Genomic DNA, 16,099 nt, shown 5'->3' with positions numbered 1-16,099 from the left:
ATGCATTAAAAACATGAATAATGAAAGAAAAGCATTGCAGGTCAGAATTTTGTAAAGATAGCGTGGGCAAGGTGGTAAAAGTATTGTTATCGTTCAATAAAGACAAACCTCCTGGGATTGACAACAGATGGAAAGCTACTAAGGATGGTAGCTGACTCTATAGCCACTCCTACTGACTCTATAGCCACTCCTACTGACTCTATAGCCACTCCTACTGACTCTATAGCCACTCCTACTGACTCTATAGCCACTCCTACTGACTCTATAGCCACTCCTACTGACTCTATAGCCACTCCTACTGACTCTATAGCCACTCATTTAACATTACATTTAACATTTAAGTCATTTAGCAGACGCTCTTATCCAGAGCTCCTACTGACTCTATAGCCACTCCTACTGACTCTATAGCCACTCCTACTGACTCTATAGCCACTCCTACTGACTCTATAGCCACTCCTACTGACTCTATAGCCACTCATACTGACTCTATAGCCACTCCTACTGAGGATGGTAGCTGACTCTATAGCCACTCCTACTGACTCTATAGCCACTCCTACTGACTCTATAGCCACTCCTACTGACTCTATAGCCACTCCTATTGACTCTATAGCCACTCCTACTGACTCTATAGCCACTCCTACTGAGGATGGTAGCTGACTCTATAGCCACTCCTACTAAGGATGGTAGCTGACTCTATAGCCACTCCTACTGAGGATGGTAGCTGACTCTATAGCCACTCCTACTGACTCTATAGCCACTCCTACTGACTCTATAGCCACTCCTACTGACTCTATAGCCACTCCTACTGACTCTATAGCCACTCCTACTGAGGATGGTCGCTGACTCTATAGCCACTCCTACTGAGGATGGTAGCTGACTCTATAGCCACTCCTACTGAGGATGGTAGCTGACTCTATAGCCACTCCTACTGACTCTATAGCCACTCCTACTGACTCTATAGCCATTCCTACTGACTCTATAGCCACTCCTACTGACTCTATAGCCACTCCTACTGACTCTATAGCCACTCCTACTGAGGATGGTAGCTGACTCTATAGCCACTCCTACTGAGGATGGTAGCTGACTCTATAGCCACTCCTACTGACTCTATAGCCACTCCTACTGACTCTATAGCCACTCCTACTGACTCTATAGCCACTCCTACTGACTCTATAGCCACTCCTACTGACTCTATAGCCACTCCTACTGACTCTATAGCCACTCCTACTGAGGATGGTAGCTGACTCTATAGCCACTCCTATCTGTCATATCTTTAATCTGAGTCTAGAGGAAAGTCTTTGTCCTCAGGCCTTGGAGGGAAGCCAAAGTAATTCCACTACCCATGAGTGATAAAGTGGCCTTTACTGGTTTTAACAGCAGACCTATCAACTTGTTGCCAGCTCTTACCAAACTGTTCTGAAAAAATGTTTTTCACCGACTACAATGCTATTTCTCTGTAAACAAGTTATCAACAGACTTGCAGCAAGCTTAAAGAGAAGATCACTCAACATGTACTGCACTGATACAAATGACTGACGATTGGTTGAAATAAATTGATAATAAGATGATTGTGGGAGCTGTACTGTCAGATTTCAGTGGAGCCTTTGATATTATTGACCATAACCTGTTGTTGAGAAAATGTATGCGTAATGGCTTTTCAACTTCTGCCTTATTGTGGATTCAGAGCTATCCATCTAATAGAACTCAAGAGGTTTAATGGAAGCCTCTCTAATGTCAAACATGTAAAGTGTGGTGTACCGCAGGGCACCTCTCTAGGCCCTCTAATCTTTTGCATTTTTACCAATGACCTGCCACTGGCATTAAACAAAGCATGTGTGTCCATGTGTGTTGATGATTCAACCATATACGCATCAGCAACCACAACTAACTAAGTCACTGAAACCTTTAATAAACAGTTGCGGTCTGTTTTGGGTGGGAGTCCAGTACTACATTGGTCCTGAACATTTCTAAAACTAAGAGTTGTTTTTGGTATAAATCGATCCTGGATCTAATCCGCACCTGGTAATGAATGGGGTGGCTGTTGAACAAGTTGAGGAGACTAAATTACTTGGTGTTACCTTAGATTGTAAACTGTCATGGTCAAAACATATAGATTTAATGTTTGTAAAGACGGGAAGAGGTCTGTCTGTAATATAGAGATGGGGAGAGGTCTGTCTGTAATAAAGAGATGGGGAGAGGTCTGTCTGTAATATAGAGATGGGGAGAGGTCTGTCTGTAATAAAGAGATGGGGAGAGGTCTGTCTGTAATAAAGAGATGGGGAGAGGTCTGTCTGTAATAAAGAGATGGGGAGAGGTCTGTCTGTAATATAGAGATGGGGAGGGGCCTATCCGTAATAAAGAGATGCTCTGCTTTTTTGACACCACACTCCACAAAGCAAGTCCTTCAGGCTCTAGTGTTGTCTTATCTTGATTATTGTCCAGTCATGTGGTCAAGTGCTGCAAGGAAAGACCTAGATAAGGTCCCAGAACAGAGCGGCATGTCTTGCTCTTCATTGTAATCAGAGGGCTGATACTAATACTATGCATGCCAGGCTCTCTTGGCTAAGATTTGAGGAAAGGCTGACACTGCATCACTTCTTGTTTTCATGAGAAACATTATTGTGTTGGAAATTCCAAATGGTTGCAACTTCCACACTGCACTGGTACGTGGAACTGATAGAAACGTTTTAAAAACATTAACATGTAGTGTTTAAATTTATGTAAATTGTAAAGTATTATGTCTGTAATGTCTTTTCATTATTTTTTGGACCCCAGTAAGACTAGCTGTCTCCATGGTATCAGACCCCAGTAAGACTAGCTGTCCCCATTGGCATCCACTAATGTGGATCCTGATAAATAAAAAATGTAATAAAATCTCTCTCTCTCTCTCTCTCTCTCTCTCTCTCTCTCTCTCTCTCTCTCTCTCTCTCTCTCTCTCTCTCTCTCTCTCTCTCTCTCTCTCTCTCTCTCTCTCTCTCTCTCTCTCTCTCTCTCTCTCTCTCTCTCTCTCTCTCTCTCTCTCTCTCTCTCTCTCTCTCTCTCCATCTCTCTCGGTCTCCTCCTCATTGTCAACCAGTATTTAATTTAAGGGAGAGGCAGTGATTCATAAGCTGAGTGTATCCTCTGTAAATGTCAGAGATAGCGAGAGGAGCGGCGCGTTTTGTCTGATATTGGCAACAGATGAGGGTTAGGGCCTTTTCCCAAAGAGATGGAGAGGGTGTGGAATACGAGGACATTAATAGAGAAGATCGGGGAGATATGCTCTTGTGCTTTTGCTGGGTAGTGGTGCAGATGATGTGACGATTACAAATAGACATTTATGAAGTGCGTTCAAGAGCATTCAATTCTCTGGGCAGTTTTACAGAGCGCAGATTTTTAATGTGTGTGTATGTGTGTGTGTGTGTGTGTGTGTGTGTGTGTGTGTGTGTGTGTGTGTGTGTGTGTGTGTGTGTGTGTGTGTGTGTGTGTGTGTGTGTGTGTGTGTGTGTGTGTGTGTGTATGTGTGTGTATGTGTGTGTGTGTGTGTGTGTGTGTGTGTGTGTGTGTGTGTGTGTGTGTGTGTGTGTGTGTGTGTGTGTGTGTGTGTGTGTGTGTGTGTGTGTGTGTGTGTGTGTGTATTCCACATGCTCTCTTACCCTTAAGAAAGAGTCCAGTGCTCCGTTCTCCATAAACTCTGTGACGATCATGACTGGTCGACTCTTGGTGACCACGCCCTCCAACCGGATTATGTTCGGGTGGTCAAACTGTCCCATGATGCTCGCTTCGCTCAGGAAGTCCCGCCTCTGCCTGTCGGTGTAGCCCACCTTGAGTGTCTTGATTGCCACAATGATCTCCCGTCGTCCGGGCAGCTTCAGACGCCCACGACACACCTCCCCAAACTCTCCTGTGAGAGTGAGGAATGGGAGACAGCGAAAGAGAGAGAGATATGGAGGGGGAAGAGAGGAAGGATGGGAAGAGTGGAGGAGAGTGGAGGAGAGTGGGGGAGAGGGACAGTTTACTGGTTAGAAACAAGGAGCCAGGGAAGGGAAGCGGGAGATAGAGAGTGGGTGGGGGGGGGGGGGGGGGCTCGGGGTGAACGGTGGCTAGGAGCAGTAGAGAAAAGGGGGAAAGCGAGAGGAGGGGGAGGGTAGAAGTAGAGGTGGGAGGGTAGAGGTAGGAGGGTAGAGGTATAGGTGGGAGGGTAGAGGTAGAGGTAGGAGGGTAGAGGTAGAGGTGGAAGGGTAGAGGTATAGGTGGGAGGGTAGAGGTAGGAGGGTAGAGGTATAGGTGGGAGGGTAGAGGTAGAGGTAGAAGGGTAGAGGTAGAGGTTGGAGGGTAAAGGTATAGGTGGGGGTAGAGGTAGACATGGGAGGGTAGAGGTATAGGTGGGGGTGGGGGTGGTGGGGTAGATTAGGCTTCTGAGGGATCGGGGGCGGGGTCAGAAGAAGAGACAGGAGGAGAGAGAAGCTTGGCGGTTGTGGAGGTTTTGCGTCTCGGGCCTAATACGCCAACCAGGTGCGAGAGTGTGTGAGAGCAAGAGAAACAAGGGAAGTGAGGGGGAGGGAGGGAGGGAGGGAGGGAGGGAGGGAGGGAGGGAGGGAGGGAGGGAGGGAGGGAGGGAGGGAGGGAGGGAGGGAGGGAGGGAGGGAGGGAGGGAGGGACGGATGATTGGTGGGAGGGAGGGAGGGTAAAGGGGAGGGGAGACAGGGGTTGGGGTTCGTCACTTAAGGCGAAGGCTGGGAAGCGACGGGTTCAAGAAGCAGCAGTAGGTTTTAAGCCCTTGTAGTAGTAGTAGTAGTAGTGGTAGTAGTAGTAGTAGTAGTAGTAGTAGTAGGAGTGGAGGGGGCTCAGCTGCAGGTGACGTAAACCTCAAATCCAACTTCCCATCATCACAAGTCTTCATTCGGCTCAGATACAATCCTACAGCTTTTTTTGCAAAAAATATTACTAAATATTTCAAGATATCCAATAATTTATGATTTCAAGATTACTAACTAGTGCATCAAAAAGGGTGGAGGGAAGGAGCAAGGGTACTCTAAAGGGAAACAAGAAGGACGACCACATATGGAGGTCAAGGGTCAAAGGGTCTTTAGAGTGGCCCCGTTTAACATTGACCCTTGAGAAACTTGGGGGGGGGGGGGGGGGGAGTGTTCTGAGATGACCAATCCTGAACCTGGAGGGCTGCTGTTCTAGCTGCTTGACCAGCCAATCAACCCTCCTAGATGATGATTAAGTCAGTTACATTCAAGTAGAAGAACTAACCAATGGAAGTGACTGAATTAATGACACTTGAAGGAACAAAATAACTTCCTACTACAGAGCACCTCTCCAGGATCAGGAATGGGCAGTTCTTAAAGGTTAAAGATAAAAATAAATAAAAATAAAAAAGGTTAAAAAGGACAAAAAGTGTGGAAAGTAGCTAGCAATCAAACAGGCACTTAGGTGCCAACCTGGGGGGGCCACGGTTGTGAGTGAAGCGAATTAGAGGTGGGGGGACATATTTTTGCAAGGGCGTAAGTGCAGATTTTAGATTAGGGGGGGCTGAGGCTAGTGCTGGGGGGGTGCGAGGTGAGGCAGGGGTTGGGATGATGAATTGAGTGAAAGTACCGCTTGGCGTGAAGTCCTCTAACGGTATGGCCTGGAGGTGACTAGCAGTCTTCCCCCTGTAGCTCAGGAGCTTTGGTTGGTTACCTGCGCCGATGACCTCCTCGATCTTCACGCAGGAGATGTCGATCTCCTTCGCAAACTCTCGGACGGCCTCGTTGGGGTCCTCGTAGGTGAAGGGGTCGATATAGACCTTCATTCCCGGCGTGACTATAGGGGATTCAATAGCGGGAATAATCACATGAATCACGGCCGTCAAGCAGTAGATACCATTGAAAACAATATGTCCTGGGCATTTGGAAAGTGTTCAGACCCCTTTACTTTTTTTCACATTTTGTTACATTACAGCCTTATTCTAAAGTGTATTTAAAAAAAGGTTTTGCCTCATCAAAAAACAGAAATATCACATTTACGTTAGTATTCAAACCCTTAACTCAGTATTTTGTTGAAGCACCTTTGGCAGCGATTACAGCCTCGATTCTTCTTGGGTATGACGCTACAAGCTTGGTCTCTCTAGAGATGTTCGATCTAGTTCAAGTCCGGGATCATCTTTCCCTCAATCCTGACTAGTCTCCCAGTCCCTGCCGCTGAAAAACATCCCCACAGCATGATGCTGCTGCCACCACCGTGCTTCAACATGCTGTACCCTTCCCCAGATCTGTGCCTCGACACAATCCTGTCTCTGAGCTCTATGGATAATTCCTTTGACCTCATGGCTTGGTTTTTGCTCTGACATGCACAGTCAACTGTGGGACCTTATATAGACATGTGTGTGGCTTTCCAAATCATTTCCAATCAATTTAATTTACCATAGGTGGACTCCAATCAAGTTGTAGAAACATCCCAAGGATGACCAATGGAAACAGGAAGCACCTGAGCTCAATTTTGAATCTCATAGCAAACGGTCTGAATACCAATGTAAATAAGGTAATTCTGTTTAAAAAATATATATATGTTTTTTTTTACCTGTTTTCACTTTGTCATTATGGGGTATTGTGTGTAGATTGATGAGGAAAATGTTTTATTTAATCCATTTTAGAATAAGGCTGTAACAAAATCAAAAAAGTCAAGGGGTCTGAATACTTTCCTAGTGCACTGTACGGATTGGATTAACAGAAGATTTAGCAGTCGAGGCACACTGTCAATGAGCTCCACAGCCACTACCAATTCTATAATTCAGTGTAATCTGTGCCTGTTATTGTAAAGCCAGTTATGACATCACTGGCTGTGGACATATTATTTGTAAATGGGATGCTTGTGACATCACCGGCTGTTGACACGCAGTGTGTGAATATATACTGTTGAATGTAGGGACAAAGTCAAGCTCAGACTGTGTCTGTTAGAATGTGGATCTTGGGATCGCTTATAATGTAGGACAGGATAGGCAGTAGAGACTTACTGTACTGCTGAAGTTTCTCTGTGTACTCTGACTCAGAGCCATTCCTCTGCTTCCTGTGGGGCAAACCAGAGTAAAAACACAAAATCAGTCATGTGCCGCAACACAGCAATACTTAATGGAACAGGAGAGTGTGGAAAGGATGTCAGTATAGCTGTGTCAGGTAATATAGATTTCAGTATAGCTGTGTCAGTTAAAATATATTTCAGTGTAGTTGTGTCTGGAGAAATAGAGAATTACACTGTATTTCTCACTAGGATAAAGCTCACTTAGCTTTATATTTGAGGCTAAAATACAGAATTTTGAGTAAAACTACAGAAGAAGACAATATATTGAGTAGAAAACGTAGGACTCTGTTTTGTATGTATGAAATGAAAGTTGAGAGAAAACATAATGGCCCAACACGAGAAGTAAAGGACAAAGTCTCTCCCAATGGCAGCCTCAGCTGTTTCCCACAACACCCAGTTAAACACATCTTCCCACATACTGGTTCAGACTACCCCCCCCCTCTTTTCCTTAACTCATCCTCTGCTTTCTCTTCTTTCTTCAGTATCAGTCCATTAATGGGGGGAGGGTTGGGGACGTTGAAAATCCATGTTAATGTAGTTCCTTTGTTGTCTAACCAGTAACCGGGGCAATAATACCCGACGGTGATTTGCATCTCATTTCCAATTCAAATGTGGTTCCGGAATATGCCGAGGAGGCTCTGAGTTTTGCTTTTTTTCCAACATTCTACTTTTTTCCCTTCTCTCGTGGTAGAAGCTTGCAAGTTAAACTAAGACAGAGAGAGAGAGAGAGTCGCTAGCGAGCTAAATTAAGACAGAGACACACTAATGAGATAAGCTAAGACACAGAGACAGACACTAGCGTGCTAAGCTAAGACACAGAGACACTAGCGTGCTAAGCTAAGACACAGAGACAGACACTAGCGTGCTAAGCTAAGACACATAAAGAGACACTAGCGTGCTAAGCTAAGACACAGAGACAGACACTAGCGAGCTAAGCTAAGGCACAGAGACAGACACTAGCGAGCTAAGCTAAGACACAGAGACACTAGCGTGCTAAGCTAAGACACAGAGAGAGAGGAGGAGAGGAGAGGGATGAGGGAGGAGAGTAGGAAGGAGTTTGTTCAGCGTGATGAGGGCCCTGCTCTTCAGACCAGCCTGCTCACACCAAACCATTCCACCACGGCAGCAAAGAGGTGGGTAAGTACCAGTCACCAAAATGGAAGGGTGTCAAACTCGCACACTTCACCAACATGCAGACTCCCAGTAAAAGATGAGTAGTGCTACGTAGAGTTGAATGGCCGCAGTGAGGCCGAGCTATGCTTTTACAGGATCTGAGTGGATGTTGAAGTTCCTACAAGTGAATAGGACTCAAAAGGATTCAGTGGGGTCAGCCGGCGTCCGAGCGCGTGAAGGCAGGCCAATCCTTTCCTAGCAGCTGCAGCTCATGCTGTGTCCATTGGGCAGGGCTAGCCTTGCAAGGTTTCTGGGAGGCAAATCTGTTTGGGACTTTTCACTAGATAGAGCTAATCTCCTACTCACAAACCTCATAGGTGGCACGCCTGTCCCGAGCGTCCCTGTGGGTCTTCTGTGGGTTTCAGGATGTAAACACATTCAAAAGTTGACATTTCCCTTTTTTTTTGTGGGGGATTTTTCAATCTGTAAATGAAATACACCAGGAATTGCGAGAAATATGCAATTTTCTAAATTAAAAGTACGCTAGTGTTGAAACACAAACGGAAGAAATGACCACATTGTGTAATATTGCATGAGCTTGGTGAAATGCTGTGGATCATTTTTATCAATGGAGGTAAATCCTAGAAATGAAAATGAAAGACAGATGTAGAAACTTTTTCCAATGTTGTCTCAACGACAAAGTGTTCACTAGGTATTATCGACTTATTCTCACCTGAGGCAGACGATGGCGATGACAACGACAGCTATGATGAAGACGAGACCGGCAGTGGCAGAACCCACGATGAGGGGCAGCTGCTCCTGAAGAGACTTCTCTGGGTCACCTAGGGGTCGAGAGATTAGAGGTCAGGTGAACACGAGAGCGTTACCCAAATAATCTACCCTTACTCCTAGAAACCAATCCTACCGTTACCATTCCTACACTTACCCCTAGAAACCATGCCTACACTTACCCCTAGAAACCATGCCTACCCTTACCATTCCTACCCTTACCCCTAGAAACCATTCCTACACTTACCCCTATAAGGCATTCCTACCCTTACCCCTAGAAACCATTCCTACCCTTACCCCTAGAAACCATTCCCACACTTACCCCTAGAAACCATTCCTACACTTACCCCTAGAAACCATTCCCACACTTACCCCTAGAAACCATGCCTACACTTACCCCTAGAAACCATTCCTACACTTACCCCTAGAAACCATTCCTACACTTACCCCTAGAAACCATTCCTACACTTACCCCTAGAAACCATTCCTACACTTACCCCTAGAACCCATGCCTACACTTACCCCTGGAAACCATTCCTACACTTACCCCTAGAACCCATGCCTACACTTACCCCTGGAAACCATTCCTACACTTACCCCTAGAAACCATGCCTACACTTACCCCTAGAAACCATGCCTACCCTTACCATTCCTACCCTTACCCCTAGAAACCATTCCTACACTTACCCCTAGAAGGCATTCCTACCCTTACCCCTAGAAACCATTCCTACCCTTACCCCTAGAAACCATTCCCACACTTACCCCTAGAAACCATTCCTACACTTACCCCTAGAAACCATTCCCACACTTACCCCTAGAAACCATGCCTACACTTACCCCTAGAAACCATTCCTACACTTACCCCTAGAAACCATTCCTACACTTACCCCTAGAAACCATTCCTACACTTACCCCTAGAAACCATTCCTACACTTACCCCTAGAACCCATGCCTACACTTACCCCTGGAAACCATTCCTACACTTACCCCTAGAACCCATGCCTACACTTACTCCTAGAAACCATTCCTACACTTACCCCTATAAACCATTCCTACACTTACCCCTAGAAACCATGCCTACACTTACCCCTAGAAACCATGCCTACACTTACCCCTGGAAACCATTCCTACCCTTACTCCTAGAAACCATTCATACCACTACCATTCCTACCCTTGCTACTAGAAACCATTCCTACACTTACCCCTAGAAAGCATTCCTACCCTTACCCCTATAAACCATGCAAATAAATTCATAAAAAATCCTACAATGTGATTTTCTGGATTTTTTTTCTAATTTTGTCTGTCATAGTTGAAGTGTACCTATGATGAAAATTACAGGCCTCTCTCATCTTTTTCAGTGGGAGAACTTGCACAATTGGTGGCTGACTAAATACTTTTTTGCCCCACTGTATAAATATTTTTTTTATATACACTTGCAAACATTCTAAAAACTTGTTTTTGCATTGTCACTTTGGGGTATTGTGATGTCATTATGGGGTACTGGGATGTCATTATGGGGTATTGTGATGTCACTTTGGGGTACTGTGTGTAGATTGATGAGGGAAAAAGTTAATTTAATCAATTTTAGAAAAAGCTGTAACGTAACAAAACTGTATCCAATGCTGGTGACAAACCCCAATGTCCCCTCTGGGGATCAATAAAGTTAACTCAAACATACTTTGCAGGTTGGTGCTGAAGTCGGCGGGGCTACTGTAGCGACCGTACCCGGCCACCGTGCGGGCCCGGACCTGGACCACGTATGGCGTGCCGGCCTTCAGCCCCTCGATGCGGGCAGAACTCCTTTGGGCGGTCATGGTGTGGGCAATAGCTTCTCCCTGGTCCTGCCAAAACCAAACACACACGGAACGGTTTAGAAATGCATCAGAAAACAAACTACATCCCCTCATTCATCATTATCACCCGTATTCATCGCCTTCCCCCACACCCCACTGTGAGGCGCATGCCACGTCCAACAAATATTCCCGAACAGACGGAGAACGGCAGCACGAGGCATGAGAGAGCTTTCAATCATCGACTACAACAGGACAACAAACAGAGATACACTGAGACACTTTGTTCTCTCCTCAGGTAGGCCAATCCACATGGACACACTCTCCCCATTGTGTAGGTTATGGAAGTAGTCAGAAACATTACAACTATATAAAAGGAGGTTGGGGGGGTGAACAGAGAGAAATTAGGAGGATATTGGGAGGGGAACGAAGGAAGGAAAGACAGAAAGATAGAAGGACACGATTAAGGCTTTTGTCAGAACGGTTGTTGTTGAGGTGAATAGAGTGATATTACTTAATAAGACTTGTGAAATAGGATGTGGAAATAAGAAGTGTTGACTTGTGTTGTTGCTTACCTTCTCATGGTACTTAATCTCATAATCCAGAATGATCCCGTTGGGTTTTTCAGGGGGCAGCCAGGAAAGACTCATGGTGCTAGCTGTGGCCCCCATCAGGTGAACTGTAGGTACTGCAGATGGAGCTGTGAGAGCGGGGCACAGGGAAGACAAAATGGATGTTAATTCACTGCTAGTATCCACCTCTTCTCCTCCTGGTATCCACCTCTTCTCCTCCTGGTATCCACCTCTTCTCCACCTGGTATCCACCTCTTCTCCTCCTGGTATCCACATCTTCTCCTCTGGGTATCCACCTCTTCTCCTCTGGGTATCCACCTCTTCTCCTCCTGGTATCCACCTCTTCTCCTCCGGGTATCCACCTCTTCTCCTCCTGGTATCCACCTCTTCTCCTCTGGGTATCCACATCTTCTCCTCCGGGTATCCACCTCTTCTCCTCCTGGTATCCACCTCTTCTCCTCTGGGTATCCACCTCTTCTCCTCTGGGTATCCACCTCATCTCCTCTGGGTATTCACCTCATCTCCTCTGGGTATCCACCTCTTCTCTTCTGGGTCTCCACCTCATCTCCTCTGAGTATTCACCTCATCTCCTCTGGGTATCCACCTCTTCTCCTCTGGGTATCCACGTCTTCTCCTCCGGGTATTCACCTCTTCTCCTCTGGGTATCCACCTCTTCTCCTCCTGGTATCCACCTCTTCTCCTCTGGGTATCCACCTCTTCTCCTCTGGGTATCCACGTCTTCTCCTCCGGGTATTCACCTCTTCTCCTCTGGGTATCCATCTCTTCTCCTCCTGGTATCCACCTCTTCTCCTCCTGGTATCCACCTCTTCTCCTCTGGGTATCCACCTTTTCTCCTCTGGGTATTCACCTCTTCTCCTCCTGGTATCCATCTCTCTTCCCTCCTGGTATCCACCTCTTCTCCTCCTGGTATCCACCTCTTCTCCTCTGGGTATCCACCTCTTCTCCTCCTGGTATCCACCTCTTCTCCTCCTGGTATCCACCTCTTCTCCTCTGGGTATCCACCTCTTCTCCTCTGGGTATCCACCTCTTCTCTTCTGGGTATCCATCTCTTCTCCTCCGGGTATCCACCTCATCTCCTCTGGGTATTCACCTCATCTCCTCTGGGTATCCACCTCTTCTCTTCTGGGTCTCCACCTCATCTCCTCTGAGTATTCACCTCATCTCCTCTGGGTATCCACCTCTTCTCCTCTGGGTATCCACGTCTTCTCCTCTGGGTATCCACCTCATCTCCTCTGGGTATCCACCTCTTCTCCTCCTGGTATCCACCTCTTCTCCTCTGGGTATCCACCTCTTCCTTCCATTCCTTCCTGTATCATTGCACCCCCCAACACACACACACTCTGTTTCTCCCTCTTTCCCACCAATACTTTTTGTTGAAAGGTTTCTAATCCCTTAGTTCGGTACTTTGATCCTTTCACGTAGAGCTCCTTTATTCCTCTTGTCTTTGTCACCCCCACCACCACAGACCCCCCCCCCCCTCGCTCTCTCCTCCCTCTCCCCCTCTCTCTCATTCCCCCCTTCTCTCTTTCTCCCCCTCTTTCTTCCCAAGCCCAAAACCCCATCCCCACGTAGTAGCCTACCACCAGCCACCCATCACTCCCTGAAAAACTCCAACCTCTCCCCACAGACAATACTCCCTGTGCAGATTCCCCGGTCACTCTAGCCTGAGGATTAAGGGGCCTGGGGGCCTCCTCCTGGCCAAGACACTGGGGAGTAATTGGTAACCATGGTGGGCTGAGCCCCACACTAACCTGTAACCATGGTGGGCTGAGCCCCACACACTAACCTGTAACCATGGTGGGCTGAGCCGCACACTAACTTGTAACCATGGTGGGCTGGGCCCCACAAACTAACCTGTAACCATGGTGGGCTGGGCCCCCCACACTAATCTGTAACCATGGTAGACTGGGCCCCCCACACTAACCTGTAACCATGGTTGGCTGGGCCCCACACTAACCTGTAACCATGGTGGGCTGAGCCCCACACTAACCTGTAACCATGGTGGGCTGGGCCCCCCACACTAACCTGTAACCATGGTGGGCTGGGCCCCCCACACTAACCTCTAACCATGGTGGGCTGATCCCCACACTAACTTGTAACCATGGTGGGCTGGGCCCCCCACACTAACCTGTAACCATGGTGGGCTGAGCCCCACACTAACCTGTAACCATGGTGGGCTGGGCCCCCCACACTAACCTGTAACCATGGTGGGTTGGGCCCCCCACACTAACCTGTAACCATAGCGGGTTGGGCCCCCCCACACTGGTAGATATCTGCCCCCCTTCTCCTCCCCCTGACCTGCACTCCTCCGGGGGGGGGGGGTGCACGGTGTAGGACAAGAGTGTAGGACCCCCAGGCACAAACGGTGGAGGACCCCCAGGCACAAACAGTGGGTCATTCCCATTCCTTTCCTTAGGCTTTGAGGAGAAACTGAAGGGATAAGAGGAACATGGAGAAGTATATTTCGGTCTCTCTGAGCCTGTCTGTAGGAAATACTTTACGTAAAGACCCATGGGCAAAAACCAGCTCACCATCAGACCCTATCTATCAGACTACACCAGGGCAAAGTCTACACACAAACTTACACACAAACCCCAGCTACCCATCAGACCCTAGTTATCGGCCTAAACCAGGGAAAATCCAACATATATCTCTGTTCCTAAAGCAACAGACACAGGCCAAACTCAAAACTGTATAAGAACGTCCACTACAGAGCAAGGCAAGTTAACTCATCATCTATCCCCAAAAGAGGTTTGCCCAGCCTGCATCTTCTCAGATGCATAGACAAAACTGTATGGGTCTCGGTGGTGCAGATTGCTCTGGTGGCCTACCCAGCAAGCACAAAACATTCTTAGAACCATATGTTCAAAGAACGTCTAGAAACATTGTTCTTCTGTGGGAATTTCAGTACTATGTTTCCTACAGGTTTCCTCGTGGTTCTATTTAAAGTCATGTTCTCAAATTGTTTCGAGAATTATTTAAGAACGTACATTCCGTTTTCAGAATGTTAAGAAGCTTTCCATAAACACCACAAGAAAACTTTTCTAATGTTCAGAGAATGTCTAAGAATGTTATTTAAATACATATCATTTCCATCATCAGAAAAACTCTCTTTTCTCTATCTTGGTAAGTGTGTTCAGGTGTTTTGGCCGTGCCCATTAATTGGCCACGCCTGATCTTAATGAGTGCTTATTTCCTTTGAAATTGTGTCTGTTTGAATCGACTAAAAACGATCGACTAATCGTTTTTCAGAACCTCCCTTGAACCAGAGCATAACGTTCTCAGAACCTCCCTGGAACCAGAGTAAAATGTTCTCAGAACCTCCTTGGAACCATAGTAAAACGTTCTCAGAACCTCCCTGGAACCAGAGTTAAACATTCTCAGAACTTCCCTGCAACATAAAAATAAACATTCCCAGAAGAGGTGAAATTTTCACTTCTATTCTCAGAATGTTAAAAAAACCATGATGTTTTACCAGTCAGAAAATACTTGACTTCATTCCCCACAATCAATGTGAAACTAGTGAGAAACTAGTTAACAGTGGGTTGATCCCACAACATCCAAGGAACCAAATGGGTTAGCTAGGTAGTTACTGAAGATGCCATGGGTTAACAGTGGGTTGATCCTAGCGGGCAGAACACCGCAGGTTGAATGCCTAGTCATACACGAAACACTGCCTCACTGTTGTTATTCGTGGAGGTGTCCAAGTGCTTTGGAAATGTCCTTTGGTAAAAGCTCATGTAATTGTGTTTCTTCTTATACCTCACTTAAAATACATACTGTATGTAACCCATACTTACAGTGGCTTTGCGAAAGTTTTCACCCCCCTTGGCATTTTATCTATTTTGTTGCCTTACAACCTGGAATTAAAATGGATTTTTGGGGGGTTTGAATCTATTGATTTACACAACACGATGACCACTTTGAAGAAGCTAAATGTTTTATTGTAAAACAAACAAGAAATAAGACAAAAAAAACTTGAGCATGCATAACTATTAACCCCCCCAAAGTCAATACTTTGTAGAGCCACATTTTGCAGCAATTACAGCTGCAAGTCTCTTGGGGTATGTCTCTATAAACTGCTCCAGCTCCTTCAAGTTGGATGTAATGGGTTCCGCTGGTGTACAGCAAACTTTAAGTCATTATCACAGATTCTCAATTGGATTGAGGTCTGGGCTTTGACTAGGCCATTCCAAGATATGTAAATGTTTCCCCTTAAACCACTTAATTGTTGCTTTAGCAGTGCTTAGGGTCATTGTCCTGCTGGAAGGTGAACCTCCGTCCCAGTCTCTGGGGCCTTTCAGAACAGGAGTATATACACTGAGATCATGTGACAGATCATGTGCACACAGGAGGACTTTATTTAACTAATTATGTGACTTCTGAAGGTAATTGGTGACACCAGATCTTATTTAGGGGTTTCACAGCAAAGGGTACATATAAACGCATCACTTTTCAGGTTTTTATTTATTATAAGTAATTTTTTTCATTTTCGACTATTTTGTATTATGTCCATTACATGAAATCCAAATAAAAATCAATTTAAATTGTAATGAAACAAAATAGGAAAAAATGCCAAGGGGAGTGAAAACATTTGCAAGGCCCTGTACATACAGAGGGACTGTAGCTATCATAACAAACATCTACTTCTACCTGCATTGCTGCTGAAAAATACTATTCATTTTTCCTTTTATCATGTTTTTTGTGTACTAACTATTCCAGCTTTTATTTTCATAGTTTTTTTTTTATTTGTTTTTATCCTGTGAA

At 46.0% G+C, this 16,099-nt stretch overlaps 1 protein-coding gene across 12 annotated transcripts in view; it reads right to left on the bottom strand.

The window, feature by feature from the left end:
• The window catches only part of LOC123996554 (ephrin type-B receptor 3-like), a 103,825-nt gene that overhangs the window by 17,949 nt on the left and 69,777 nt on the right, over window positions 1-16,099 (bottom strand). For 2 of the 12 annotated variants that reach the window (XM_046299990.1, XM_046300005.1), the window contains exons 6-12: window positions 11,315-11,439; window positions 10,628-10,790; window positions 8,894-9,002; window positions 8,531-8,572; window positions 6,983-7,035; window positions 5,587-5,805; window positions 3,636-3,883 (exon numbers count right to left, since the gene is read on the bottom strand). In XM_046299990.1, the coding sequence (XP_046155946.1) occupies window positions 3,636-3,883; window positions 5,587-5,805; window positions 6,983-7,035; window positions 8,531-8,572; window positions 8,894-9,002; window positions 10,628-10,790; window positions 11,315-11,439 (959 nt within the window). The remainder of the gene's footprint in view (window positions 1-3,635; window positions 3,884-5,586; window positions 5,806-6,982; window positions 7,036-8,530; window positions 8,573-8,893; window positions 9,003-10,627; window positions 10,791-11,314; window positions 11,440-16,099) is intronic. The other 10 variants (XM_046300051.1, XM_046300076.1, XM_046300014.1 and 7 more) reach the window with 7 other exon arrangements.

Source organism: Oncorhynchus gorbuscha, linkage group LG02 (genome assembly GCF_021184085.1).
Source record: "Oncorhynchus gorbuscha isolate QuinsamMale2020 ecotype Even-year linkage group LG02, OgorEven_v1.0, whole genome shotgun sequence".
Classification (NCBI taxonomy): Eukaryota; Metazoa; Chordata; class Actinopteri; order Salmoniformes; family Salmonidae; genus Oncorhynchus; species Oncorhynchus gorbuscha.
The sequence above is the reverse complement of the archived record's forward strand: the minus strand, read 5'-3'. Positions and strand labels throughout refer to the sequence as shown.